At 45.2% G+C, this 27,433-nt stretch overlaps 1 protein-coding gene across 7 annotated transcripts in view; it reads left to right on the forward strand.

Annotated features, from left to right (window-relative positions):
- The first annotated feature begins 980 nt into the window (after positions 1–980).
- ADAR (adenosine deaminase RNA specific) overlaps positions 981–27,433 on the forward strand; it is a 40,359-nt gene continuing 13,906 nt past the window's right edge. The window contains exons 1-4 of one of the 7 annotated variants that reach the window (XM_089914519.1): positions 981–1,063; positions 22,754–24,183; positions 26,040–26,223; positions 26,714–26,862. In XM_089914519.1, the coding sequence (XP_089770645.1) occupies positions 1,019–1,063; positions 22,754–24,183; positions 26,040–26,223; positions 26,714–26,862 (1,808 nt within the window). In that variant the 5' untranslated portion in view covers positions 981–1,018. The other 6 variants (XM_089914523.1, XM_089914526.1, XM_089914536.1 and 3 more) reach the window with 6 other exon arrangements.

Raw genomic sequence — 27,433 nt, forward strand, 5'->3', positions numbered from 1 at the left:
TAGCAGTGAAAATGAATGAAATGCAACTTCACTCAACAAGAAGAATGAATCTTAGTGCTATGGTCAAAATTTTTGTTCTCCCCCAAATTCATATGTTGAAATCCTAAGGCCCAATGGATGGTATTAGGAGGTGGGGCTTTTGGGAGGGGCTTAAGCCATGAGGGTAGAGCCCTCATGAATGGGATTGGAGTTCTTATAAAAGAGACCACACAGAGATCCCTAACTCCTTCTGCCATACAAGGAGAACTCTGCCAATAGGAAAAGGGCCCTTGCTATAACATGCTGGCACCCTGACTTCCAGCCTCTAGAACTGTGAGAAATAAATTTCTGTTTAAAAATCTGTTATTTGTTATAGCAGCCTGAATGGACTAAGTAACTTAGGAACGTGTTTGTTAAAATAAAAGTCCAGAACATTAGGTGAAAGTTCAAACACACACACAAAAAAAACTAATAAAAAAAATAGTGTTTAATAATGTATATAACTGTGAAAAGAAATTAAAGCAATATAAAAGTTGTGTAAACACAAGTCAGGATGGAGGTTACTTCTGAGGGGAAGGCAGAGGTAAAGGATGGTGACCACTTATAAGTACATTAAAATTATTGATAATATTTTAGTTCTTGGTTGGGGTGGCAAAATGGGGAGTTAAGGGTGATGTTCATTATAACATTTAAAAAATATTTAATTTGAACGTGCCACACAAGGAATACTGATTATAGTGTATTCTAAGTAATTCTGTGTACTTGATATCCATTTAAAAAAAAAAAAAAGATAGTACCCACATACCGTCTCAGGCCTTCCGGCCCAACTACGTTATAAATAACTGAGGAGTTTAATCAAGGCCATGAGCAAAAATGTAACATCCCAAACCCAAGTACCTACTCCCCACCGTGCCTACGACAACGCCATTAACAGATCAGTAAAAACCCAAGGAAGGCAGCAACAAAATCCTAGCTTAACTAGGACGCAAACAAAAGAGGGAAGAATCACGTGGTGCTCCCTCCCACGCCCGGCGCGCCAATGATGTCACCAATCCGCGACCGGGCCATTGATTCCCGACTGAAGGTAGAGAGGGCTACGTGGTGGGGGAGGGCGGGGAAGGGTCCCGGCGCCACTGGCAGTCTCTGGTGTTGCGCTGTGTCCCGGAGAATTACAAGACCCGGTAAGAGGCTTTTCCTTTCCCCGCTATCACCTTCTGTGGCCTGAACGCCCGGCTCGCGCCGCCGCTCCAGTGTCCGGCGCTACTGGAAGGGGGAGCGCAGGGGCGCCCGGGTGGCCTCTGAGTGTGGCCGCAGGGCCAGGTGGGGAGGCGGGGGTCGGGGGCAGCGGCGGGGCTCAGCAGCCTTGCGGGGAGGCGGGCGCCGGGGGCCAAGTGCTTGTGTGCGGGTGTTTGTGCTCCCGGGTGTGCGCGGGTGTGGGCAGCAGAGGCTGCGCACGGATGCTCTGGCGCTCGTGCCAGCCGGAACCGAACAGCTGGGTACCAAAGGCCCTTGTCTCCCTCTCGCCAACTCCCTCCCCTGGGGGAGAGTGACTGGAGAGCTAGGCGCCTGGGACTCGTTCAGGTCCGCGTCTTCCTGCGCCTTCTCCCCTGACTGCATAGGCCCGCGCCTCATCCCCGGGATAATATCCGCAGCCCTTGGCGTGCCTTATACAGGGAAGGCGTGGGCGTCCGCGGTGGAGAGCCCACTGCGGGGTCACGGCCACTGCGTTCTGCCTCGGTCTGGCCTTGGTGCAGGAGGCCTAGTTGCGTCACCTCCCCTTCCTTCATCTGCTTGGCTTGATTCTTGGGTCCCGCTAGAGGGTAAGCCTGCCTCAGGTGTGCCGTGTTGGTGTCAGAGTTTGGGAAACTTGCCTTTCAAAGAGGCATATGCACCTGTCATTGGATTTTAAAAGCAGTGTCGGGGAGTCCCAGCCTGCGGTTGGGGAGGGAACAGAGCCTAAGCTGCTGAGGGAGAAGATTTGCACACAGAGGCCTACGCAGTGACTGCTGTTGGAGAGGGAGGCCGGATTGCTAGAACAGGTCACTGGGAGCCGAGAACGTCGGAGCAACAAATTGTCGAGCAAATGCGAGTGATGACGCCAGTTTCTTAACTAAAGGAGGCCCGTTCCCATCGTTGCAGAGATTTTGAGATATCTTTCCCGTTATTTCATTATTTCACAGACAGCTGGGTGTGCTTGCTGTAAGGGAGGCAGGGAACAGAGTGGAAAGGGGGCATGACTTTTGGGAGTCTGGTCTGCGTTTGCCAGCTGTGTGACAGTGAGTGAGTTATTTAACCTTTCTACTCCTACTTGGTCTTATCTACAAAATGAGGATAATTATATCTACCTTGCAGGGTTGTTGTCAGAATTTGAAGTGTCTAGCTATTATTAGTAAGGGCCCAGCACCCATGACTTGAACTTGCTCCCTTGCTGAAGGTTTCCCATTGGTACAGCTGCTTGAAAAGCAGGGGAATGTTTTGCTATTCTGTGTGCTTGCTATTCTGCCAGATATGATAAAGCAGACTTGTGGTGGCGGGGGAGACTCAAAACCCATAATCTCTCTACAATAGACCATAACATTTAGAACTGGAAAAAGCCTCACTTTACTCTCTTAATTATAGCTTCTCTTTATTGAGCACATGCTATTGTGTGACCCTGTACTGAGCTCTCAACATACACTAATTTCTTTAATCCCTCCAGCAGCCCAGTGCTATAGTAAGTATTATCCCCATTTTACAGAGCAGAAGGTGAGCTTAGCCAGGTTCCTGACACTATTTAATGGCAGAGCTGAAACTTGAGCCCAGGCCCTCAGACTGTGTAGGGTTTGGGTCTTGTTATTTCTCAGTGACTAGAATCCTGGCAGTGTGAGGTGTAGTGGGGGAAGGGAGGCATAAGCAGAGTTTAGAGGGCCGGTATTTGCTGTAAGAATAACATCTCAAATTGTCCAGTGATAAATTACCTTTTACTTTACATTTTACCCAGCATTGTCCAGATGCGAAGCAAGATTTAGCCTTTTCACCCAGAGAAAAAGGAAAGGCTCATGGGCGCACAGTGCTGGGACAATGGGCAAACAGTAGGTATTTGGTAAATGTCTGTGGAAAGAAGAAAAAATCTTAGGTACTGTTACGTCTGCCAGAAGGAGACCCATTGCTAACACACACAGTTTCCTTTAAGCTAGCTATTTTTATACTGTTACACAGTGTAATATGAGCATCTTTCTGATTCATGGATTTAAAGATTTGAAGCTGTGTTTCAGACCAAGACTGGTATTATTATCTGTGACCAACTGATTTGAGTTTGTGTGAACAACAGGGTCTGAGCCCCTTTTGGGCTTCTGTAGTGATCTCTTGAGATACAGCAGTTTATTTTGCTATAACATCTGTTAGACTTGGACCATAGTGGATACAGCTGCTTGAGTTAAGTTTCCTGGAGAACACTGGATGATGGTTTGGTATCAGGGATAAAGAGTTCAAAATATTAAGTTTGTCACAAAATTAAGCATTTGAGAAAGATCTGTGACGGATGTGCATTAATGTGGTAATGGTAAACGGGTTTTAAACATGATATTCTTGGTGTTTTTGATCAGTCATTCTGTGTTGGTTCTCAGTCTGAAGATGACTTAGGGCTGTCTGGTGAATTATTAGGAATGCAGAAAGGTTTATATAACCCATCCATATAGATTGTGACAAGTAAACTCTCAGTTCCTCCACCCAAGGAGCTTTCATTGCTGCTTCTATACCCTCCCAGATGCCTTGAAGCCACCTATTTCATCATGTTTATCAAACTTAATGGGAGAGACCCTTTAACATAATCCTCCCTTTCCCTCTGTACCCCACCACCACCACACACAGAGTGAAGTTCTTTCCCCAGAAGGGGGTATATTAATCTAGTTGCAAATGGCAGAAACCTAATGTAAACTAACATAAGCAAAAACGTGTTGATCATTTAACTAGGAGGTCCAAATGTGAGCTTCAGGCATGGCTGGATCATGAGGCTGAAATGATGTCATGAGGACTCTCTTCGCCCTGCCTTTCTCTGCTTCTTTTTGTTTATTGCCCTCATTCTTTCCTGCTGTTTTCTCTGTACATAGTGAAAAAGGTGACTCTTGGCAGCCCCAAGCCTATGATCTTACAGCTCTCTTCTAGCATTGTAAACTAATCATGCGGACAAGGAGCTAGGGATGCCACGCTTAGACAGATCTGTGTCACGGGCCCACTTTTGAGATGAAGGAGTAAAATTTCCTTCCATAACCACATGGGATGGGGAAGTGCAGAGGTACTAGGCAGGTGAAAACAACAGATGGTTACTGTAAGTGTGTGTGTATACATAGACATATGTGCTGACATGTGTACTTATATCCCCCTTCTTTGTGGCCTTTCCAGAGCCTTCCAACTGGAATGGAACCACGTGGTTTTGTTTGTCCATCACACGTTGTTATTTTGTTGTGGCATTGATCATGTTCTTTTCATCCCTTCCGCTCCTTTGCATCTGCTGTTTGTGCGTGCACGTGTGTACACACACACACACACACACACACACACACCGGTTTGTCTGACTGACTTCCTTTTGGATTCAGGTCATGCTTCTCTTCTCAGAAGCCTTCCTTGACCTCCATCAACGAGGAAGTCACATCCCCTGAGCACAACCCTACTGTGGATTTGATTTCTGTTTGATAACTGTCTATTTTCTAGTCAGTTCTCCACTAGACTGAGAGCCCCTTGAAGACAGAGGTGCTCTTTGCTTTGTATTCCTTACCTCCTTCTTAGCTGCATTATTTTTATTCTTAGCACTTACAACCAGTTGACACTGTATATTTGTTCGTTGCCTGTCTTCTCACTAAAACATCAGCTTCATGAAAATAATGAGGAAAGGAATTTTTATTTTGTTTACTGCTGTATCTCTAGGGCCTAGGATGTGCCTGGCACATAGTATGTGCTTAATAAATGTTTATTAAATGAATGAATGAAAATCTGCCCACAGGGAGAAAATGCTGCCATGGTGTTGATGAGGATTCAATCTGCATGATAGATACAGTTCTCACTGTAAATGTCTGTAAATGCAAGTACTATGGGTGCCATCCCAGAAAGGCAGAATCTCTCTCCCCATGTGCATCTGAACCTACAGAGGTGAAGGGTTAGGCCCCAAGGAGCAGCCACCTGGAAATTCCACCCTGTGAGATATTTCACCCCCCTCAAACTCTTCTGAATTATGATAGATTGTATATTAAGGCTTTTTTTTTTTTTGTAGTTTGAGTCTTTTTTTTCCTTAGAGTATTTATCTCTTTTTTTTTTTTCTAATTTTATTTATTTTTGGCTGTGCTGGGTCCTCATTGCTGCACGCGGGCTCTCTCTAGTTGTGGTGCGTGGGCTTCTCATTGCGGTGACCTCTCCCTTTGAGGAGCATGGCCTCTAGGAGTGCGGGCTTCAGTAGTTGCAGCACGCGGGTCCTAGAGCACACGGGCTTCAGTAGTTGTGGCTGGTGGACTTAGTTGCTCCACAGCATGTGGGAATCTTCCCGGACCAGGACTTGAACCCGTGTCCCCTGCATTGGCAGGCAGATTCTGAACAATTGCGCACAAGGGAAGTCCCGGAGTATTTATCTTTAAAACATTCCCTTGAGCACTTACAATGTGCCAGGCATGGTTTTAAGTCCCTTAACAACTTATTCTTTGACTGGAGTTTGGGGATCAAGGTTGTGAACTTTAAAACTTTTTTTTTCTTTTTAAATACAGAAACACTCAAAAGAGGCTTAAAAAAATCCAAACTAGAAAATTATAAAAGAAATGAGACCCCTCTCCATCCAGCTCATCTCACCCTCCAGAGGTAGAGCTACTACTAATAGCTTGGTGTGTGTCTCCTCCCTTACCTTTTCTTAGGCTTTTATAGTCAAAGCTATTAAATAAAATACACTCCATCTTGTTGTCATTGTTTAATTTTCACCCAGATGCAGCCATGTTCTACATGCTGATCTGCACCTTTCCTTTTCCATAGCTGTCTTCAATGTGCTTCTGCTGCACCTACCACTACTCCCCAGGGAGAGCACCCTGCCTCGGGGTGAGTGGCATAGCCGGATGGGGGACTTGCAGCCCAGAGTGCAGTCTGTCCTTCAGGACAGGGGCTGCTTGGGTGTTGGTCTTCCGCCCTCTCCCAGGGAGGGCCCAGATCCGCATCCATCTTCCTGGGTACTGTTGTGCCTTATCTTATCTTATTTTAACCCACCCATGCCACACCCACCCCCCCAACAAAAATAGCAAAGGGAGGATACCCTTTTGTTTCTTGTTTTAACACACAAAAAGTAGTTCTCATACAATTAGAGGCTTGAGGTGAAAGGGCTATTGTTTAACCCCACACTCACCCCCAAACATCTGGGCCCCCGCTTCTACCCAGCTGCAATACCTTCTTATAGTGCTTAGTCCTCATTTGCTTCCTAAAAAGTGAATATGAGTTTATACAGCAATGCCTGACCATTCGCTGTGCCTCTGTCTCACCCTGCCTTCTCCAGGACTGGGTATTTTAACGGAAAGAGGAAAATCTTAGCTAGATTGAAAAATGGTGTCTCATTTTAATTTGCATTTTTTGTTATGATTAAGTTTGAATCAAATATTTTTTAGAGTATGCAAATACTCTTAAAAAATATGAGTATATGCTCATTGTAAAAAACAAACAAAAAACTCTTATTTGCTGTAAATATTCTTCCAGTTGGTTGTTTGCCATCTAATTTTGGCTTTATCATTAAACATACAAAACCTGTTTTTCATTCTTCTGCAGACAGATTTTGTCCTTTTTGATTTCTTCCTTTGCTTGTAAGCTTAAAAATATTTTTTCTTCATTTTGTGTTCTAAAGGTTTGCTTTTTGACATATGACTTTGAAAAGCTAATATTCAGTTTTATTTCAGATTTAAACAAGATATTTGATGAAAATATTGTACAATATTTTAAATAAAAGCAGTTGTTTTTTTTTTTTGCGGTACGCGGGCCTCTCACTGTTGTGGCCTCTCCCGTTGCAGAGCACAGGCTCCGGACGCACAGGCTCAGCGGCCATGGCTCACGAGCCCAGCCGCCCCGCGGCATGTGGGATCTTCCCGGACCGGGGCACGAACCCGTGTTCTCTGCATCGGCAGGCGGACTCTCAACCACTGCGCCACTAGGGAAGCCCATAAAAGCAGTTTTACTTAGATAAAGGTCTATGTTTTGTTTTTGTAAATTTTTTTATATATTTATTTTTGGCTGTGTTGGGTCTTCGTTGCTGCACACGGGCTTTCTCTAGTTGTGGCGAGTGGGGCTACTTTTCATTGCGGTGTGCGGGCTTCTTGTTGCGGTGGCTTCTCTTGTTGCGGAGCATGGTCTCTAGGCGCGCAGACTTCAGTAGTTGTGGCACGCGGGCTCAGTAGTTGTGGCTTGTGAGCTCTAGAGTGCAGTCTCCGTAGTTGTAGCGCACGGGCTTAGTTGCTCCGTGGCATGTGGGATCTTCCCGGACCAGGGCTTGAATCTGTGTCCCCTGCATTGACAGACAGATTCTTAACCACTGTGCCACCAGGGAAGTCCTATGTTTTGTTTTAAAGATACTTACATTAGTGTGTATGTATCATTTATTTTTCCTTTTTTAAATTTAGCAGAATATCAAAGCTTGCTCCACAAAACTGAGTTCGAATGTATGTATAATTCTCATCATTTTAATGTTCTTAAGCGTTTCAATAAATTGCTACATGAGATGTTTATCTGTTGCTGTTGATCTGGTTTAAAGAAGCACTTTTATTCTGTTAGCAACATCTAGGTGTATAGCCAAGATGATGAATTTAGCCTCTTCTGTTCACCTGTCTCACCATTTCCCTAAGTCTCTCTTTGAGATGTAATTATATACAGTAAAAATATTTAATGAATATGCTATGGTATTCATTGAATACCATTCAGTAAATTTTGACAAATACATATACCCATTTAATCACCATCCAAATCAAGAAAATAAAGGATTTCCATCACCCCAGAAGGTCCCCTCGTGCACCTTTCTAGTCACCACTGTCCCCAAAGGCCACCACTCTTCTGATGTCTATCACCATAGATCAGTTTTGCCTGTTCTAAAACATCATATCAATAGAACTATATAATATGTACTTTATGTGTGGCTTCTTTTAGTGAGCTTCAGCCATGTTGCATGTGTCAGTATCCACTGTATGTATATACATTAGTCATTTATTCATTTATCAGTTGATGTGCTTTGGGGTTGTTTCCAGTTTGCAGCTATCAGGAATAAAGCTCTAGGAACATTCTTTTTTTCTTTTTTTTAATTGTGGTGAAAAACACATAAAATTTACCAATTTAACCATTTTTAAGTGTACAGTTCAGTAGTAGTATGTATATTCACATGGTGAAAAGTTCAGATCTCCAGAACTTTTTCATTTTGCAAATCTGAAACTCTGCACCCATTAAACAACTCCCCCTTTCCCCTTCTCCCTACCCCTGGTTCCATAAACATTCTTGTATAAGTCTTTTTGTAGCCATCTCTTTTCATTTTCCTTGGGCAAGTACCCAGAAGTATAGCGGCTGAGTCATACATAGGGTGTTTACATATTCAGCCTTAGAAGAAATTGCCAAACAGTTTTCCAAAGCGGTTGTACCGTTTTACATTCCCACCATGAGAGTGTATGAGAGTTCTACTTGCTCCATATCCTCACCATTAGATATTATGAGGGGTTTTTTAGTTTTATTTTAGCCATTCTAATAGCTATGAAGTGGCGTCTCATTGTGGTTTTATCACAGCATATCTTAATCATTTATTACATGGCTATTTCCATTATTAGACTGAGCTTCTTAAGGGCAAGGTTCATGCAATACATAGTTATCTTTTTCTTATTAACTTTTCCCCTTTATTTTGAGTGTGATAGATGCTTTATTATAGAAGACTTGAAAATTGAAGAAACTATTAAAATGAATATCCCTGGTAACCCTACTTCTCAGATATCATCATTAACATTTTGGTGTCTTTTGTGCAGTGTTGTGTTGGTTAGCCCACAGATAGGGCAGTTCCAGGGTAGATTGATTCAGCAACTCAGAGTTGTCCCAGCCCTCTACTCTGCCATCCTCAGGGCATCATTTATTCATATCAAGGAACCTTTGTGACAGAAAGCCCCTGACAGGCTTCCTTTGTGTTTTGTTGGCCAGAGTTGTATCACATGTATCACTGGCAAGAGGAATGGAATTGCCAAAACCAAGTTAGATTAGACTGATCACAGTCCTCCCTCTGGGTCTGGGGAGGGAGCCTTGCCTTCTCAGATGCATGTGGACAGAATCAGGGTTCTCTCAGAAGGGAAGGCAGACTTCTAGGGTAGGCACTCAGCACTGCCTGCCACCTGGGCATATTGTTTTTCAAAGCCGAAATTGTTCTCTATTTAAATTTTATGTCTTTCCACTTATTATGAACTAAACATCTTCCATGGCATTAACTCTTTGTAAATGTCACTTTTATGTATTGTATAATTTACTACTGTACCAGAATCTACTTGACTGTGTCTCTAGTTTTGGACATTAAATCTATTTCCAATTTTTTGCTATTGTAAACAGTTCTGTAGGGAGCTTAAATTTCTGTACTAGATTTCAAATTATCTTCCTCAAGGTAGATTTTTATGATTGGACCATTAATTACACTTATTAATAATTATGTAGCAATATGATTACATATTAATAATGATTGTTGATTATTAAATGAGGTTATTAACATATTTAAGACTTCTGACGCACATTGTCCAATTGCTTTGTAAAAGAAATCATCTTAGTCTTACTGTCATAGGGTAGAATGCCTATTTCTCCTCCTTTCCTTATTTTTTTACTTTTCTCCCTCCTCTTTCTTTCATTCAATCATTAATGTATATTCCTTTGACAGATATGTTGAATACCTTTTATAGCCAAAGCACTGTGCTGGGTCATGGGGGGTACAAGGCTAGTACTGCTCAGGACAGACAGACAAAGATCATGCAATTGTGTAACTACAGCTACTGATAAGGATTATGAAGGAAGCTTCCTAGTGTTACGGATACTATAAACTCTATATGCCATCTGGCATAGGGACAGGACTGGAGGAGAAAACAGTCTACGACTTGGCTATTTTGAGGCTGCAAGAGTGCTCTGTGGCTATTGGGCAAACAGGATGGAAGGTGCCTTTTGTGAAGTATGGGAGGATGGGCTTGGCTGGAGAGTGGGAGTGCACAGCTGACCTTGTTATGGACTTGGGCCTTTATCCCAAGAGTAACATGTAGCCAATAAAGGGTTAAAGAAGGGAGGTGATGGTGACCTAACCATCTTTGAGAACATTTTGGAGGGGGTCAGAGGGGATTCCTAGAGTCCAAGATTAGATTGTGAAGGTAGCCATGGAATCTCCCCACCTGGCACTGGGTCATTTTTTTAAAATTGCTAATTTTATGAATGAAAACGTAAAACGTATTACAAGTGTAACTGAATATTTCCCCAAGCATTTGACAGGCATTTGCACTTCCTTTTTTGGGAATTGACTTTTTATCTACTGTAGAGTTAGTGGGGGCAGTGTAATGGCCAAGAACACCCGCTCTGGAGCCAAAATGCCTGAGTCTGAATCCTGGCTCAGCCTGTTACTGGCTGTGTTATCTCGAACAACTTTGGTCTACCTCAGCCTTTCATGCTGTAACATGGGGACAGCAACAGTGTACCTCTCTCATAAGGTGGTTTTGAAAATTAAAAGATAAAGTACAGGGACTTCCCTGGTGGTCCAGTAGCTAAGACTCCATGCTCCCAATGCAGAGGGCCTGGGTTTGATCCCTGGTCAGGGAACTAGATCCCACATGCATGTCGCAACTAAGAGTTCACATGCCTCAACTAAGGAGCCCGTGAGCCGGTGCAACCAGAAAAATAAATAAATAAAAAATAGGGCTTCCCTGGTGGCGCAGTGGTTGAGAGTCCGCCTGCCGATGCAGGGGACGCGGGTTCATGCCCCGGTCCGGGAAGATCCCACATGCTGCGGAGCGGCTGGGCCCGTGAGCCATGGCCGCTGAGCCTGCGCGTCCGGAGCCTGTGCTCCACAGCGGGAGAGGCCGCGACAGTGAGAGGCCCGCGCACTGCGATGAAAAGTGGGCCCCGCTTGCCGCAACTGGGGAAAGCCCTCGCACGGAAACGGAGACCCAACACAGCCAAAAATAAATAAATAAACAAACAATAAATAAATAAATAAATAAAAGATAAACTACAGTGCTGGCCCATATGAGCACTCCATATGTACATGCTGTCTTATCTAGGTATGTGGGCTTTATATATACACATATACATATTAACTCTGTCCTGTGTGTGGTGTGTTGTAACTGTGATTCCCTGTCCATTTTAATTTTTTTATTAATGTCTCTTTTTAAAAACTTTTTTCTGTGAACATTTTCAAACATCACGTCACTATTTTGAAGTACAAAAATATATCTGCAGTGAACAGATGTCAGTCTTCTCCTTTGTGATGTCTTCCATTGCTGTGAAACAGGTCAAGTCATACACAAAGACTTTGGTTTTTAGTGTTTTTATTTAAAATACTTCACAAATAATCCTTTAATCCATTTGTAATTTATTTTGGTTTATTAATATAAGGCAAGACTCTGAATAGATCTTTCTTTCCAAAAAGCCTATCAATTAGCCAAGTTCCATCTATAGACTAATCCTTCTTCCCCTCACTGCTGCTTTTGGCTCCTATCATGCATTGGATCTGTACACACACTTGGGTCTATTGGGGGAAAAGTGGTTCTGCTCTATTAGGCTGTAGCTCCATTCCTGTATTATACCAGTACTGCTTTGATTTAATCAGTATGGCTGTCCTCTTTTAAAAAATATTTTGGCTATTCTTGCCTGTTTGTTCTTGCACTTGAACTTTAATCATTTTGTCAGGTATCCACTCCTTACTGCCCCTAACCTCATTAGAATTTGCAATAAACTGTTATTTAATTTGGCACTAATTGGCATTCATAAACTATTCCGCTATCACATTTGGAGCTGGTATATCCTTCTACTTAGGACAGGTATTCCTCAACAGAGTTTTGTACTTTTCCACATGTAGGCTCTTCACATTTCTTAGGATTATTCCCAGATGTTTCCCTTTTCTTTTTTAATGTTTTATTTGCTGTTAAGAATACAGTATTTTTCATATAAGGAAGGGTTGTGTTTTGTATATTTCTCTTATATCCAGCCATATCACTTAACTGATGGTGGTCCAAGAGTTTTCATTTAATCTTCTTGGATCAACAAGGGTTATGATATTATCATCTGCAAATAATGTTTTTCTTTCCTTTTTTAATAGTTTTCTCTTATTTCTGTTTTGTGTTATAGAATATGCTGGGACCTTCAAAATAATGTTAAATACCATATCTCTGATTCTAAGACCATTGAGCATAAGAACATGCTGTCAATTTAATAATAGCTTTTAGGGGCTACTAGTCAAAATATACCGATATACAATGTAAATGCATGTAATTCACATCCCAATATCAGAAAAGTTTGGAGTACATCTCAGAATTGAGGCGATAACAGTAGTAATGATGGCCCTCCTTATTTTATTTCTTATTTGAGTGGGAACGCCTAACTATTCCATTTTAAATATGATATTGGCTGTCAGTTTATGATAGGTAGTCTTGTTATATTACAGAAATATCCTTTTCTTCAAATGAAACAAAAAGCTCTAGTTCTGCTGGACAGTAATGAGAAGGCTGTACTGTTTGGTTTCACAAAAAAGTGGAAATTGTGGCTGTGCACATCGTCTGTGCCAGCTGGTCTGCTGGTCTGTTGCTGCCTTTTTCCTTGAGAGCCCCAAATGCAGAAATCCCTGGCTGCACAGCAAGGTCTGTGCTAGTCCTGTACCCGGAGCTCCCTGATGTGCACAGCCTTTCGAGGATGATGTATTAGTTTCCTACAGCTGCAATAACAAATTACCACAGATTTGGTGGCTTAAAATGATAGAAATTTATTCTCTCACAGTTCTGGAGGCTAGAAATCTGAAGTCATTTCACTGGGAGGAAGTCGAGGTGTTGCAGGGCTGTGCTCCCTCCAGAGCCTCTCCGGGAGAATCGGTCCTTGCCCCTGCCAGCTTCTGGTGGCTGCCTGCATTGCTTGACTTGTGGCCTTATCACTCCAGCCTTCAAGGCCAGTGTCTTCAAATCTCTCTCTGCTACGTCTTCACCGTCTTCACGCACCTTCTCCTCTGTGTGCGTAGATGGAAATTTTTCTGAACTTGTCGATGCTGAAGGAAATGTTTTTAAAGTCATATGTTAGGAATAGCAAAGCCTTATTCATTCCCTTTGGGAAGAAGATTGTGGTCACCTGGAAATAGCTCTAGGTCAATTCTCAGAAAATCAATACGCTGAAATTCAGTTCCACAAAAGCCCCTCAACCTTGCCACCTCCCACTGTCCCCCGGTCTCCTCCTCAATCTCCAGCTCTTCAGCTTCAGGGAGACGGGCAGAGTACATTTCCTCTAATACTGTTGTGAAGGAAGGATAAAAACTGGTCAATTGAGACTAGAGAGCTTAAAGAAAAGGTGAAGTCAGCATATTGGTAGTTTAGTAAATCGGTTATTCAGGGAATTGGCCACTTGGCAAGTCAGCTTTCTGCGATTGGCTGTTCCTGAAATCGGCCCACTTCCCCCGGAAACACTGCAGAACTTGGGGGCAGAGGCTGCCCTCGGGCCTGCCTAGAACAGGACTGCACTTGTCCCGTCTGCTTCCTACAAGCCATGGAGATGGGGACATTGCCCTTGCAGGAAGCTGGGACTGAGCCCAGCCACTCATAGGCTAGGTCCTAGGGGTGAGAAGGAAGAGAAGGCAAGAGTGAGAGGGAGGTCCCCCCTTTGGACTCTGGCTCAGCGGAACCCAAGTGTGGCCCAGTAGCTGAACCTCTTTGCTGGCCAGAGCCAAACTAGACGTCAGTCAGGTGCTGCCTGCCAGACCATCCTAGCATGGAAGAGGTGGTTTCAGGGTGTCAGGACTTATTGCATGAGACCACAAGCTATGTAGAGTCATCTTGTGGGGTGGTTATGAGACTAAACGTACATTCCCTGTTTAAACTTGCATGTAAAATATTCAGCACAGGCATGTTAGCCATTAGTAGTAGTATTGTTTTGACATTATTACTAATATATCTTTAAAATATGGTAATACTTATCACAGTGCCTATAAATGGTTGATAAATACCATTTTCTTCTTTCATTTACTGGATAACTTTGGGTAGAGGCACTTACCCACTTCTGGAGACCTCTGTTTCTTCTGGGGGTACCTGGGGCATCTCTTGCTTTCTTGTAACTTCAAAAGCCAGTCTAGTCATTAACCTCAATAGAATATAAATCAGCATAAAGACAGCTGTGGAGCACTGCTCAGTCAGTTGGGCTACTTCGCTATTCTGCCTTATAGGTTATCAAAGCAAGTCGGGTTATTATAGGAAGACCCTGTAAATTGTGAAAATTATGTTCATGTGGCAGTAGCTGTTTAGTGGAATAAAAACCTCAATGATATATTGAAAGAGAAACAACAACAACAAAAAAAGGAAGGCAATAAATTTATGCCTAGCAACTCTACGAATTGCTTGTTATATATTTCCTAGGAGTTAAGATAAGAACATGAGTTTATTTTTGTACAGATCCTATTCTAAAATAGTGCCCTAGTACTTAAAAATACCTCAGTAATTCATTACTTTTTTGATAATGTGTTGCAAGTTCAGTAGCACACATTCACAGTCAGTACATTTCTGTTGCAGTATCTGCTGTATGAGCAAATATTGAAGGAGTTTGCAGACATCTGCTTTACAGTAGGGAGATAGATGATCCAATTGGATGTAGCCCATATGTGCAGTAAAGTCTGGTTATAGGAAATTACAGACTAAAAAGACCGTTGTTGTAAATATGCACCCCTGCACACAGTAAGGTTAAGCAGAATATCTGCAAGACAAATTAATCATTACAAAGAAGACTAACAGTTATATTTATAATTTAAAAGCAAGAATAGCAGGGACTGGAAACTAAAACCAATCCAGTAGCCCAAATGATAATGCGTCCTTCCCCATAATGGGTGAAGTCCAGGCCCCTGAAGGCACACATGGAGCCAGAGCTTGGCAGTGTTATGTGGCAGCCAGATTTCTGAGAACACTGAATGGGGGGCTTTTTCTGTAATACCTAATTTTAGATGGTAACTCTTAATCACTTAGGTGATTGTTAGCAAGTAGCCCTAGGTAGTATGTTCACAGGAGGTCTTGCATTTGGGGTTACTTCACAGCTGAGCAGAGGACACTCACAGGCTCCTGGGGAGGTGAGCCCCAGTGTTAGGAGAGCTGCGCCTCTGTGTCCATGGAGGCTTTATGCACAGGGAAAACAGCAGGGTGGACACCAGTGAATTAACAACGGAGATTTAGGGGTAACTTTGACAGTGTTTGCTCATCTGTATTTTCTGAAACTTTTTGCAATCAACCTGTTACTTTCGGTTAATTTTTAAAAGAGCTTCATCCAACTCCTCAAGCCCCTACAATAGAACAGCACAAAGACTGATGTCACCACCTCACAACCCTGTGGGAGCTGAAACAATCCCTGATGGGGAGGAGATGAAATGTTTATGAATAACTCTGTCTGCAGTTACTCAAGCTGCTGAGATTAAATGACAAGAGCAGTTGTTGTTCTTTCAAGGCATGAACCGAACCTCTGTTTAGGAAACATATTTCCCCTCCCTGCTTCACCACTGCATCCTAGGTTCGATTCAAAGCCATGGAGGCAGCAGCGGTGCAGCTTCCTCTGCACAGTAGCTGTGATTACTGCTTCTCTGGATCTTTTTTTTTTCTAATTTTTATTTATTTATTTGGCTGTGTCCAGTCTTGGTTGCGGCATTCGGGATCTTTCATTGTGGCACACGGGCTTCTCTCTAGTTGTGGCGTGCAGGCTCTAGAGCGCGTAGGCTCAGTAGTTGTGGCGCGCGGGCTTAGTTGCCCTGCGGCATGTGGGATGTTAGTTCCCAGACCAGGGATCGACCCCGCATCCCCTGCATTGGAAGGCAGATTTTCAACCACTGGACCACCAGGGAAGTCCCTGGATCATTCCTGTAGAAGGGTTAAAGGCTTTGGGATTGTTTAGCTTGAAGGCAAGAAAGCAGAGGTAAGACGTAACTCATTTCATTATACTTAAATGAAAAGTAGAACATGGGGAGGTAAGCTGGAATTGGTACAGGGAGAGTTTGCTGTTGTTTTCAACCTTTTAAAATTGTGAAGTACAGCGCATACCTACAGAAAGGTACATAAAGCGTCAGTGTATAACTTAATGAATTATTGGAGAGCCATATGTGTGGCCAAGTCAAGAACTAGAACATCACCAGCACCCAGAGCATTCCTTCCCAGGCAAAACCCCTCCTCCCTCCCTAGAGATAACCACCATCCTGTCTTTTATGCAGTGTATACTATAGTTATTTTGCCTGGTTTGGGACTTTATGTAAGTGGAACTATGTATATGGCTTCTTTCACTCAGTGTCATGTTTAGATAATTAGCCACTTTGTTGCATGTGGTTATAGTTCTTTCATTTTTGCCGCTGTATAATATTCTATCATAGGCAAATGCCACCATTTATCCATTTTCCTTTTGATGAACATTTGGGTTGTTTCAGGTTGGGAGCTATTATGAATAATGCAACTACCAACTTCTTGTATGTGTATCCTGGTCTAGGAGTGGAATTGCTGAATTGCAGGGTGTGTACATTCACACCTTTCCCAGGTTTCCTGTGGTGACTAGGAGCTGCTCTGCTTTCCCCCCTGCTCTGATCAGATGGTTAATATGCCTGTTTGATGGATGGACAGTAACTCACTGAGGGTTTGCTGTGCATTTCCCTAACATGATGCGATTGAGCACTGTTTCTTACGTGTGCTGATATTTTAAATTTCTTCTTGTGACATTCCCGTGTCACTGTTTTGCCCGTTGTTTTTTCTACCGAGCAGTCGGTTATTCAATCAACTAACTATAACTCTGAAGGTCACTATGCAGGGGATGTGGGGATGTTCCCTGACCCAAGGAGTAGACTTTACAGATCTAAAGGCAGATACATAAACAAGTAGTTCATAACATTGTGATAATCGTTGACGCATCAGTCTTCTCCACTAGGCTGACTGTTAGCTGAAGGGACAGGACTTTTATTTGTGTCATGTCCTCAGTGCTTTACACAGTATCTGGCACACATTAGGTGCTTAGTAAAGTCTCTGTTAAATGAATGAATGAGGAATTTTTGGAGGATGGTGAAAGTGCTCTAGTAGGGGTAAGTGTTGAATAAGAGAGAAGCACAAAATAAGGAACCACGAATTGCACCCACTCCCCCACCCAGAGTGGGGCAAACTTCCCTAGGAGGTAATATTTGAAGCAGATCTTGAAAGACTTTCACCAGAAGCAATGGAGGAAGTACATTCAAGGCAAAGGAATAGAATGTGCAAAGGCATGGAGAGGGAAAGTACATGCCACACTAGAAATGAGAAGTTGGGGAGGGGGGCTAACAGAGTGAATGGAGTGAGAGGACAGTGAGAAAGGACATCAGCTGGAGACAGTGCTGTGAAGGGACTGCCTTGTATATCTCATAAGCAGTTGTCGACTGAAAAAAATGCACAACCTAAAAGTTGAGAGTCATGTTTTATTTGGTGGACAAAACTGAGGACTTAAGCCCAGGACACAGCATCTCAGATAACTCTGAGAGACTGCTCTAAAGAGGCAAGGGAGGGAGCCAGGATATATAAGAGTTTTTGCAACCAAGACCAGGTAGTCGGAACATCAACAGATTACTGTTAATTAAAGAAAAACAGATATATCCTGTGTTTTCTCATCCTGAGTTTCCCTCAGGGCTCACCGTCGTGGTGGCTATAATATGATGGCTTGATGGCTGCAACATCCTTTGTTTACTGATATGGCAGGCAATATTTTTCATTCACACAGTGGGGATAAAATTGAAATTAAATACAGAAAAAGAAATTTCTCACAGATGAGGGGGGAGGGGAGCTGTTGAGCAATAGAATTGATCTACAGAATCTTTTCCTAGACATCTTGGACAAAACAGAGCAGATATATAAGCCTGATCATGAAGTCCATTGATAACAAAAGTTATCTTTTGGAAAGCCATGGTGTAACCTGAGCAAGTGTAGAGTGACTTTCCGCAGTCAGACCTGGATTTAGCAGCAGCATGGTCCCAGTGGAGCCTCCATTTCCACATCTGTAATTTGGGAACAATGCCTACCTGGCAGAGGTGTTGTGAAGATTAAGGAGATAAGGTGGGTCTTCCCTGGCGGTCCAGCGGTTGACTCCGCACTTGCACTGCAGGGCGCACTGGCGCGTCCAAAAAAAAAAAAGAGAGAGATCAGGCCTGTAAAGGATTTGACCTTTGCCTGGATGGTGGATGCTGAAAGGTGGGATGGTTTTATGATGCAGATCCTTTACTGTTCAGTTGCTGGTATCATTATCTTGCTACTATATACTGGCTGTTAAGTGGTCGCGTCAGTTAATATGCTAGAGTATGAGTAAAGTCCACAGTGAGGACGTCAGTCATCTGAAGAGTTCGCCACCCCTCCCCCACCCCACCCCGCACTGCCACATTAGAGACACGAGGTCACGTTAGTGTGGACCTGGGAGTAAGAGGACAGAACCTCAGGCTGTTTCTCCAGCGCTAGGCCTCGCAGGGTGGCTTTGTTCTCCGTTTGCTTTATCCCATGTATTCCTGAGAAGGCCATGAGGGGAATAAAGAGCTCAGTTTTTATAGCTGTTTTCCTAAAAAAGAGTATCTTGCCCAGTTCTCATGCAAGGAAGGGATTAAACTTGTTACCCGCGTGAAACCAGATGGCTCACGCTAGCTTTGCCCAAGCCCCGCCCCTCGGCCAAACTTTCCAAAGAGGGAGGTCCTTCTGAAGAAACGAAAGTGAAATTGAACCGGAGCCATTTCACAACGCTGCTCCCCGCCTGCCTGGGCTTGTCGTAATTCCAGAGGCGCCTCTTGTGACTTGGAGGCCGACGACTCGCGTTGGGAAGGGTCCCCCCTCGGGGAGGGTCACGGCGAGCGGACACCAGGACATGCCTCGGGCGCGCCATGGACCCGAGGCAGGTAAGCCGATGGGGTCAGAGCCCAGAGCGGGCCACCTGCAACTTGCTCGCCCTGGCTCATCGTATACCTCCCTACGCTCCTGTTTTCATGCATGACATATGCGCGTTGTGTGTGTGTGTGTGTGTGTGTGTGTGTATGTGTTTTCTTGCCAAACAAAATTTATGTTCTAGGAATTTAGGAATTTGTATCTTGCTAATTAACTGTGTCGAGCAAGGCGTGGAAGAGGGTTTGTGGGGAAATTGCACTCCCCTCCCCCCTTCTGAGGAACAAGGCCTGAGCCCAGGTCAAGACAGTTCCCCTCTGCTTTTCTGCTAGGACCCCACGGCTGCCCACGCCTCCTTTAGCCCCACTTGGACAACATGCTTTACTTTTAGCGTCTCTGCTCCTTCTTAACCTGTAGGGGAAAGTTTATAGTGGCTTTATTCGTTATCTCCAAAAACTGGTATATCAATATAATGGAAAACTGGTCGGCAAAAAAGGGCAGGAACTATTGCTACATGCATCAACATGGACGAATTTCAGATTCATGATGCTAAGCAAAAGAAGCTGGACTCAAAAGACTGCATATACTGTATGAATCCATTTAGATGACATTCTGGAAAAAGCAAAGCTAGAGAGACAGAAGACAGATCAGTGGTTGACAGGGGCTGTGTGTGGGGAAAGGAATTGATTGCAAAGTGCATGAGAAAACGTTTTTGGGAAATGGGAATGTTCTACATCTTGATCTGAGGGGTAGTTATAAGGCTGTGTGTGCTTTGACTCTATATGGTCAAAACTCACAGAATTATACACTAAACAGAATACATTTTACTATATGTAAATATACCTCGATTTTAAATATATATAAAGTATATGTACACAAGTACATATATATGTGTGTGGTATGTATACATACATATGTTTGTGCATGTGTATATATATTTTTCCCTTCTTTAAAAGGATTAGGGACACCTGACTTACAGGAAAAGCATTTCTTTATGCAAACCAATATATTACCTTTTGGAACCCATTTGGTAGAGGTGGGGGGCTTGTCTCTTAATCCTAAATATATGAGAATAGATTAAAGTGAAATTTTGCAGAGCAGTGAATGTTAAGTGGCTTGTTACATAGTTTGTATAGTACATAGGCATGAAGTTGGGTGAGTGGAGATGTTGAGGGATTTAGGAATGATCACCATGGAGGTTGGTTTCTCACTTTCTTGGCTCTCACCTGCCATTCAGTGGCTCTCCTCCAAATGGCTGTTCTCAAGTGGTGGTTTGGCTTGGTTTCGCTTTTAGGAGATTTTAGGGTGTATAAAGAAAAAATTAATAATCTCCCTCTAATTTTTCCCTAAAATAACTATTGTTAACAAATTCGTGTATCCTTTTGAGTCCTGTGAACCAGGCACCCGCTGTCTGTATTCACATATACCTCAGCCCCAGGTCGGGGTAGGGGGGTTGTGTGCAGCAAGAGAAGAAGAAAAGAGATGGAATACGTGTCTAGCAATGTCTTGTTCATGCAGACATTGGTTCAGGATCAGCTTTGTTCCAGGTGCTGCCTTAGGTGCTAGGGATGCAAAGATAGCTGAAGTGTAGTCCTTGTCCCCCAGGGGCTTACTGTCGAGTTGACTGCAGCCCCCCATCAATACTACATGGCGAATATTAATAGTGGAGAGCTGAGAATAATTTCTAGGGTACCTAATATTTGTTAATCACCTTTCAGACACACTACAATCTATATGTGCCATTAAAAAAAATCAGTAGCTATGATAAAAGGTAAAGTAAGTGGTGTAACAGGTGCTGGATGGGAGTTCAAGGAGAGGAAACTCTCATGGGGGCGGCGGGGGGTGGGGCGGAGTCGGAAGTCTCCTGAAGAAGGTGGCAGTTAGAGAGATCTGTAGTGAGTTGTCATAGGTGGCAGTAAGGGGAAAAGCAGGCACGTTGCACTGGAATGTAGAGGGATGGAACGATGAGAGGCACTTGTGGTAGCCCATGTGAGAGGTAATGAGGGTCTAGAACTGGAAAAAGACATGTTTAAGAGAAAAGATAGAGGTGGTAGACAAGATAGGACTTTGGCACCTACCTGATGAGGTGTGAGAGATGAGGGAGGGAGGGAGGAAGGCAGGCAGGCAGGCAGAAAAGATGATCAGGTTTCCAGCCTTAATAACTCAGAGGAGAATGCTGCCATTAACAGTAATAAGAACAGCGGGAGAAGGGGCTGGATTGAGGGAAAAGATTAATTTAGTTCAGAATGCGTGGCGTTTGAGGTAATGGCAGGATATCTAAGGGGACAGACGTCGTCTAGGCATTTGAAAATTCAGGTCTTAAGCTTCAGCACAGGTGGTAGCCAAGCCATTGGAGGAGAATTTTTAAAGAAGAGAGCTCAATCCACATTGAGTCAGCGCACGTTTGTTGTACTGAATTGACCACCAAACGTGTGAAAACCTAACAGAAGTTCAAGAGCAGGAATTTAGCGTGGTGAGGCGGTATCCTCCTCCAGCACCATTTGGAACCTTTGGAACAGAAAAAGGGGACAGGAGGCCTTGGGTGGTGAAGGGAACTGACCATGAGATCCAGGCTGAATGAGGAGGTGTGTGAAGCCAGAATGGAGACAAACCAGGAGTGGCTGACCTGCAGCTACAGGGGTGGAGGTAGAAACACAGAGAAGTTGTTGGCTGAGAAGAGCAAGAGTCTGCAAACTGCGGCCTGCGGGCCAAGTGCAGCCTTCCCCTTGGTTTTGTAAAAGGAAGTTTTACATTTTGCCTGTAGCTGCTTTTGTGCTACAGTTGAATGCCCCTCCGGCCCTTTACAGAAAAAGTTCACTGACCTTGGAAAAGTTTCGGGGTTTGAGGTTTGATAGTGGCCCGGCTCAAGTAACAGTGAGATTGAATGAGGAGCCGCACAAGCCGCTTGTGTGGCTGAAAGGTGGAGGTGGCCATCATTGGAGCCGCACTAAGGAGATGTGCAGTGAGCATGCTGTGAGCTTGACCAGCAAGAGTGCTAAAATCCGCTCATTGTGACGGGGCGCAGGGGTTGGGGAGTAGAAGGCTGAAGTTATTGAAGAAAGGGACGCAGCTGCCTGCAGGTCCCTGTAGCCTTCAGGAGAATCAGACAAGGGGAATGTGAGCATGAGGAATCATTGTTCCTAGATATGCAAGCCCTGGGGACGGGCAGCAGGGTATTTACTGACACCCCCAGGGTCCCTTTTGTCCTTAGAAAAAAGACACATGGTTCTCGTCCTTCAGTGTGGTGCCCAGGCTTGGAAGGGACACTGGGCACTTCTACCCAAACCACCAGGCTCCCCTGGCTGTGCAGAGTTGGCAGCGTCTCTTCCTGGATACCTCGGCCCTAGCCTCCCACACCCCTTTAGCTACTCCCCAATAGCCACTTCCACAGCGTGTCTTTAGAACCCGGTTCTGTAGGCCACAAGCTACGCCATCTTCTCTCAGACCGCCGCCCGTTTACCAGAACGGCGAGCACTGTGACTCTACACGTCTTGCTTCCTGCTCTTCCATCTCTTCCCACTGTCGGGTCCACAGGTAGTACTTATGAGGTGGGCGGGCCACCCTAGCTAGGTCACAGGCCCACGTCTCACTTGCCTTCTCAGCTTATTAGGAATCAGGTGCAGCCCTCACACCCACCCCAGGCAGCGGGGAGGGACAGGCTCGCCGCTGCAGTCCCAATTCACTTTCTTTTCCATCTTCTTGTTCTGCAGGGGTGTTCCCTCAACAGATACCAAACCCATCCCGTTCAAGGCTATGAGCACAGCAAGCTCAGACACCAGCAGCCGGGGCTGGGATCTTATCCTAATAGTTTCCGGCTCCAGCAAATAGAGTTTCTCAAGGGGCAACTCCCAGAAGCACCCCTAATTGGAAAGCAGGCACCATCACTGCCACTGTTCCTTCCTGGACTCGGGCCAAGGTTTCCAGGACCACCTGCCAGAGGCGGGTACCTTCAGATCCCGGGTGTCCTCAGGGGCGTGCCTCTCAGAAGTCAGGTGCTCCCAGGAGGGTTCCAGCATCCTACCCCACGTGGCTGGGTTCAGCCATGGAGAGGTGTTGATACGCTCTCCTCACGTTTCCGGGAACTGACTATCAGCCAGGATCAGGAACAAAGGATCTTAGAGCTCTTGGAGGAGCTTGGGGAAAGGAAGGCCACCACAGCACTTGATCTGGCCAGGAAACTCCAAGCCCAAAAGAAGGAAATCAATCGAGTTTTATACTCTCTGGCAAAGAAGGGTAAGCTGCATCGGGAGGCAGGAACGCCCCCTTTGTGGAGACTTTCAGTTCCGGTTCAGGCTTGGAACCAGCCCAGCCAAGTAGCAAGAGCAGACAGTCATAGCCAGGGAGCTCCAAGCTCAGACTTCAGTTTGGAAACTGAAGACAGAAGCCTCACATCTGGCTTGGAAGATCCTCCTGAGCCTCTCGACATGGCTGAGATCAAGGAAAAGATCTGCGATTACCTGTTTAATGTGTCCAACTCCTCTGCCCTGAATTTGGCTAAAAACATTGGCTTCACCAGGGCCCGAGATGTGACTGCCGTGCTGATTGACTTGGAAAGGCAGGGGGACGTCTACAGGCAAGGGACGACCCCTCCCATATGGCATTTGACCGATAAGAAGCGGGAGAGGATACAGATCAAGAGAAACACGAACAACGTTCCGGAAACCACTCAAGCTGCTATCCAGGAGACCAGAAAAATCGCAGAGCTCCCCACCTGCAACTTACCTGCGTCAGATGCCTCAAACAGCATGGACACCACAGAAAAAGTGGAGAATGGGCAGGAACCCGTCGTAAAGTTAGAAACTAGGCAAGAGGTCACACCAGAACCAATAAAACTGAAACCACCTGTTCATGACAATGGCCCCTCCAAAACAGGGTATGTTGACTTTGAAAATGGCCAGTGGGCCACAGATGACATCCCGGATGACTTGAATAGTATCCACGCGGCACCAGGTGAGTTTCGAGCCATCATGGAGATGCCCTCCTTCTACAGTCATGGCTTACCACGGTGTTCACCCTACAAGAAACTGACAGAGTGCCAGCTGAAGAACCCCATCAGCGGCCTGTTAGAATATGCTCAGTTCGCTAGTCAGACCTGTGAGTTCAACCTGATAGAGCAGAGTGGACCACCCCATGAACCTCGGTAAGAGACCACCCAGGATTTGTGCCTAAGGTTGGGGTCAGGCACTCTTGCTCCTGATGGAGTCTCTGCTGACTCGTGAGCAGTGCCAGTTGGTGGCCCCTGTCTTTTCCCTCTTTTTTCCTGCCTGTGGGCTGAATCACCCTTGTCTGGCCCTTCCTCCACATCTTGAGCAGGGAATGTAGACCTCGGCCCAGCCAAAATCTTGGCTGAGCAAGGGGGAGGTTGGCAGCCTTGGCTAAAACGAAGCTTCTTTGGAGATGATTAGCTGTCATGCATCAGTGTTATGCCTGCCTCCTAAGGCCAGAGGTAATGAAGACTTGACGCCCTTCCCGCTCCCTTCCATGTGCCGTCCTCCCTCCCCCCGAGCTGAGTCCCCAGGGGGTGCAGGAACAGGTGGGTAGCGGCAGTCTGCACACAGAGAGTAAGGGTGGGTTGTGCTGCTAAGTAGCAGCGGGTCCAAACTGCACCTCCCCACCCCCTCCTGCTCAGCTCCCGTAGGGAAAGGATGCTGTAGAGTGCACGGCTGCCTGCCTGTTGAAGGTGGTGGTTCTAATTTTACACACCGCCTCTGCACAGATGGGTGGGCTAGCACTTGCTGCTGCTCCTAAGCTGTGAAATCAGAAATTACCTCACTCAGACAGCTGGCCCGGCCCTGCACCATAGGCTCTTCCAAGCCAGCGGACAGATTGAGGAAGACAGGTGGGCCCAGGAGCTGCTGCAGGGCCTAGCGGAGAGCTGAAACCACTGCAGCTGAGTGACCGCACGCCAGTGAGGCCAGCACAGAATCCCACTAACCTTTACATTAACCGTAGCCTGGTGTCTGAGGGTAAAGGATTCCCGGCGGTGACCCTTCCTCCTTATTCTGTCTTCATGACACTGAGATGGCATTGCAGGAGAGCTGTTAAGAAGAGGGGGTGCGTCTGTCCAGAAGCTGACAGGGCCAGGACTGGTGTGCTTCTGTCTGGGGTAGAGACTGGATGGCTGTCATTCTCTTTCTTCTCCCACCATCCCCCTTCCCAGAGTTGGGGAACAGCAGTGGGTTTTGTGGTTAACCTTTCTTTGGACTCCAGCTATAAGAAACATTGATGCCATGCTCAAATATTTCAGAAGACCCAGGAAATAAGAAATTTGACCTACTTTTCTAAATGAAATCCCAGATTGAGCAAAGAGCTGAACAAATATGAAAGCTTGAACAGAGGCTGTCTAAGCTAAGTCCAGGGGCCTAGAACAAATGCTTTTTGGTTCTCTGCATAACAAGGGGAAATTCCTTTCATCTCAGGCATCAGACAGATAGAGCTGTAGGATGACTCAAAAGAAACCATGAGAGTGGTGTATCTCTGAGGGTAGGTTGGGGACGAAAATAGGCCCCCAAAAGGGGCAGGTATCTGATCCCTGTAGGTGTCTGGGGAGTGTGAGACTGCACTGTAAGAAGCCTTCGCTTTCCTTAGGAGCTGCCCTTGAGGTGGCCAAGTCTACCACCATTGCTTTAGGGTAAAGGCTCTTTGGTTGCTAACAAGACTGTAGTGGTGATTTTATAGCTCATCATTTTTTGTACAGACTTGATCTTAATTCATTGCTAAAAGATAGTGGGTTTCCCTTGAGCTAGTTTCCTATCACCTGTGGCTATGTTTGCTCTAATGAGCTTGGAGAGAGAGTCACTGGCTGCTTTGTTTCCAAAAAAATAGGAACAGGCTGAGCCTCCAAAGGGACAGGAGTCCCTTGGCCTATCCTCCATCTCCTTCACAAGTCAACAAGCCCCTTAGTGTAGCAGGAAATTCCAGGGTGAAGATCTCTTTGGAGAGGGCAGAAGGGATGGCCTAGACTAGTGTTCACACATCTAATCACTTTCCATCAAGATTTAAATTCCAAGTTGTCATCAGTGGCCGAGAGTTTCCCCCAGCTGAAGCTGGCAGCAAGAAAGTGGCCAAGCAGGATGCAGCTATGAAAGCCATGACAATTCTGCTTGAGGAAGCTAAAGCCAAAGACAGTGGAAGATCAGAAGAATCATACTACTGTTCCTCGGAGAAAGAATCAGAGAAGGTAGGTGTCCTGCCCTCTGGGAGGACATCAGTTCACTCTCCAAGTCTGTGAAGTATCAGAACTTCATGGGACCCTCTTGAAACAATCTCAGCCTACCCAACCCACTGTCTCAGAGTCAGCTTCCCACTCTCTCCTCTACCCTGCCTCACCAGCCCACCTTTCCTCTTCTCATACCCAGCTCCCCTTCTAGTGCCCCCTCCCAACCTAACTGGAATTGCAGATTTTCAGGGTTGAGAGAGACGTTAAAAATTATTGAATCCAGTCTCCTCTCTTGGCAGATAAGAAGTGAGACGAAGAACATTTAAATAACTACTGTTTCCTGCAAGGCCTAGAAAATCCCCACAACCCTCTTCCTTTAGAAAGCCAGCCCCAAACATGCAGTTGACCAAAAGAAATTCTCCCATCCCCATTCCCTCTGCTGTGATGGAATAGCCAGTGTTTTCTCAGTTTGTTTTTGTTTTTGTTTTTGTTTGTCTCTCATTTTCTCCAGACTGCAGAGTCCCAGACTACCACTCCTTCAGCAACATCCTTCCTTTCTGGGAAGAACCCCGTCACTACATTGCTTGAGTGTGTGCACAAGTTGGGGAGCTCCTGTGAATTCCGCCTCCTATCCAGAGAAGGCCCTGCCCATGACCCCAAGTACATCTCTTGTATCATGTATCTCTGCTGAGGTTTTCTCAAAAAAGAGAGAGATACATTTTCTTCTTTGCCTCCTCAGAGATGGCAGATTATTTCACTGAGCAATCACTCCTGTTTTCAATATGGAAAATGGGGGGCCTTGAGAGCATGGTTGCTGCTTGTGGAGCAGAGAATCTGGGATTAGGTGTTCAAAGGGCAAAGCAGGGACCAAGCACAAGGGAGATACACGGCTTGGAGGTTACTGGTGGTGGGACTAAAAGGTGCAAGACCTGGGCGTACCTGAGAAGCTCTCTGCTCTGAGGCTCTGCAGACTTACATGTTCAAGAGAAGGGTTCCTGGAGGAGGTGAAATTAGGTTGATGCTTAAAAATGTTGAATAGGGGTGAGCCAGGCTAAGAGAGACTGGGGGCAGGAGGAGGGTGAAAGGCACCGGCTCTTCAAGGCAGAAGTGACTGCGTGAGCCAAGGCACAGAGGCGATGTGTGCAAGGCAATTTACAAGTCGTGAAGGATGACAACCTGACAAAGGTTAGGTAAAGCTCTTCCATCAAAACCAGTTTAATCCTCTCCTTTC

This window comes from Delphinapterus leucas, chromosome 1 (assembly GCF_059928025.1).
Source record: "Delphinapterus leucas isolate spDelLeu-1000000601 "Yukka" chromosome 1, BTC_Dleu_Yukka2, whole genome shotgun sequence".
Classification (NCBI taxonomy): Eukaryota; Metazoa; Chordata; class Mammalia; order Artiodactyla; family Monodontidae; genus Delphinapterus; species Delphinapterus leucas.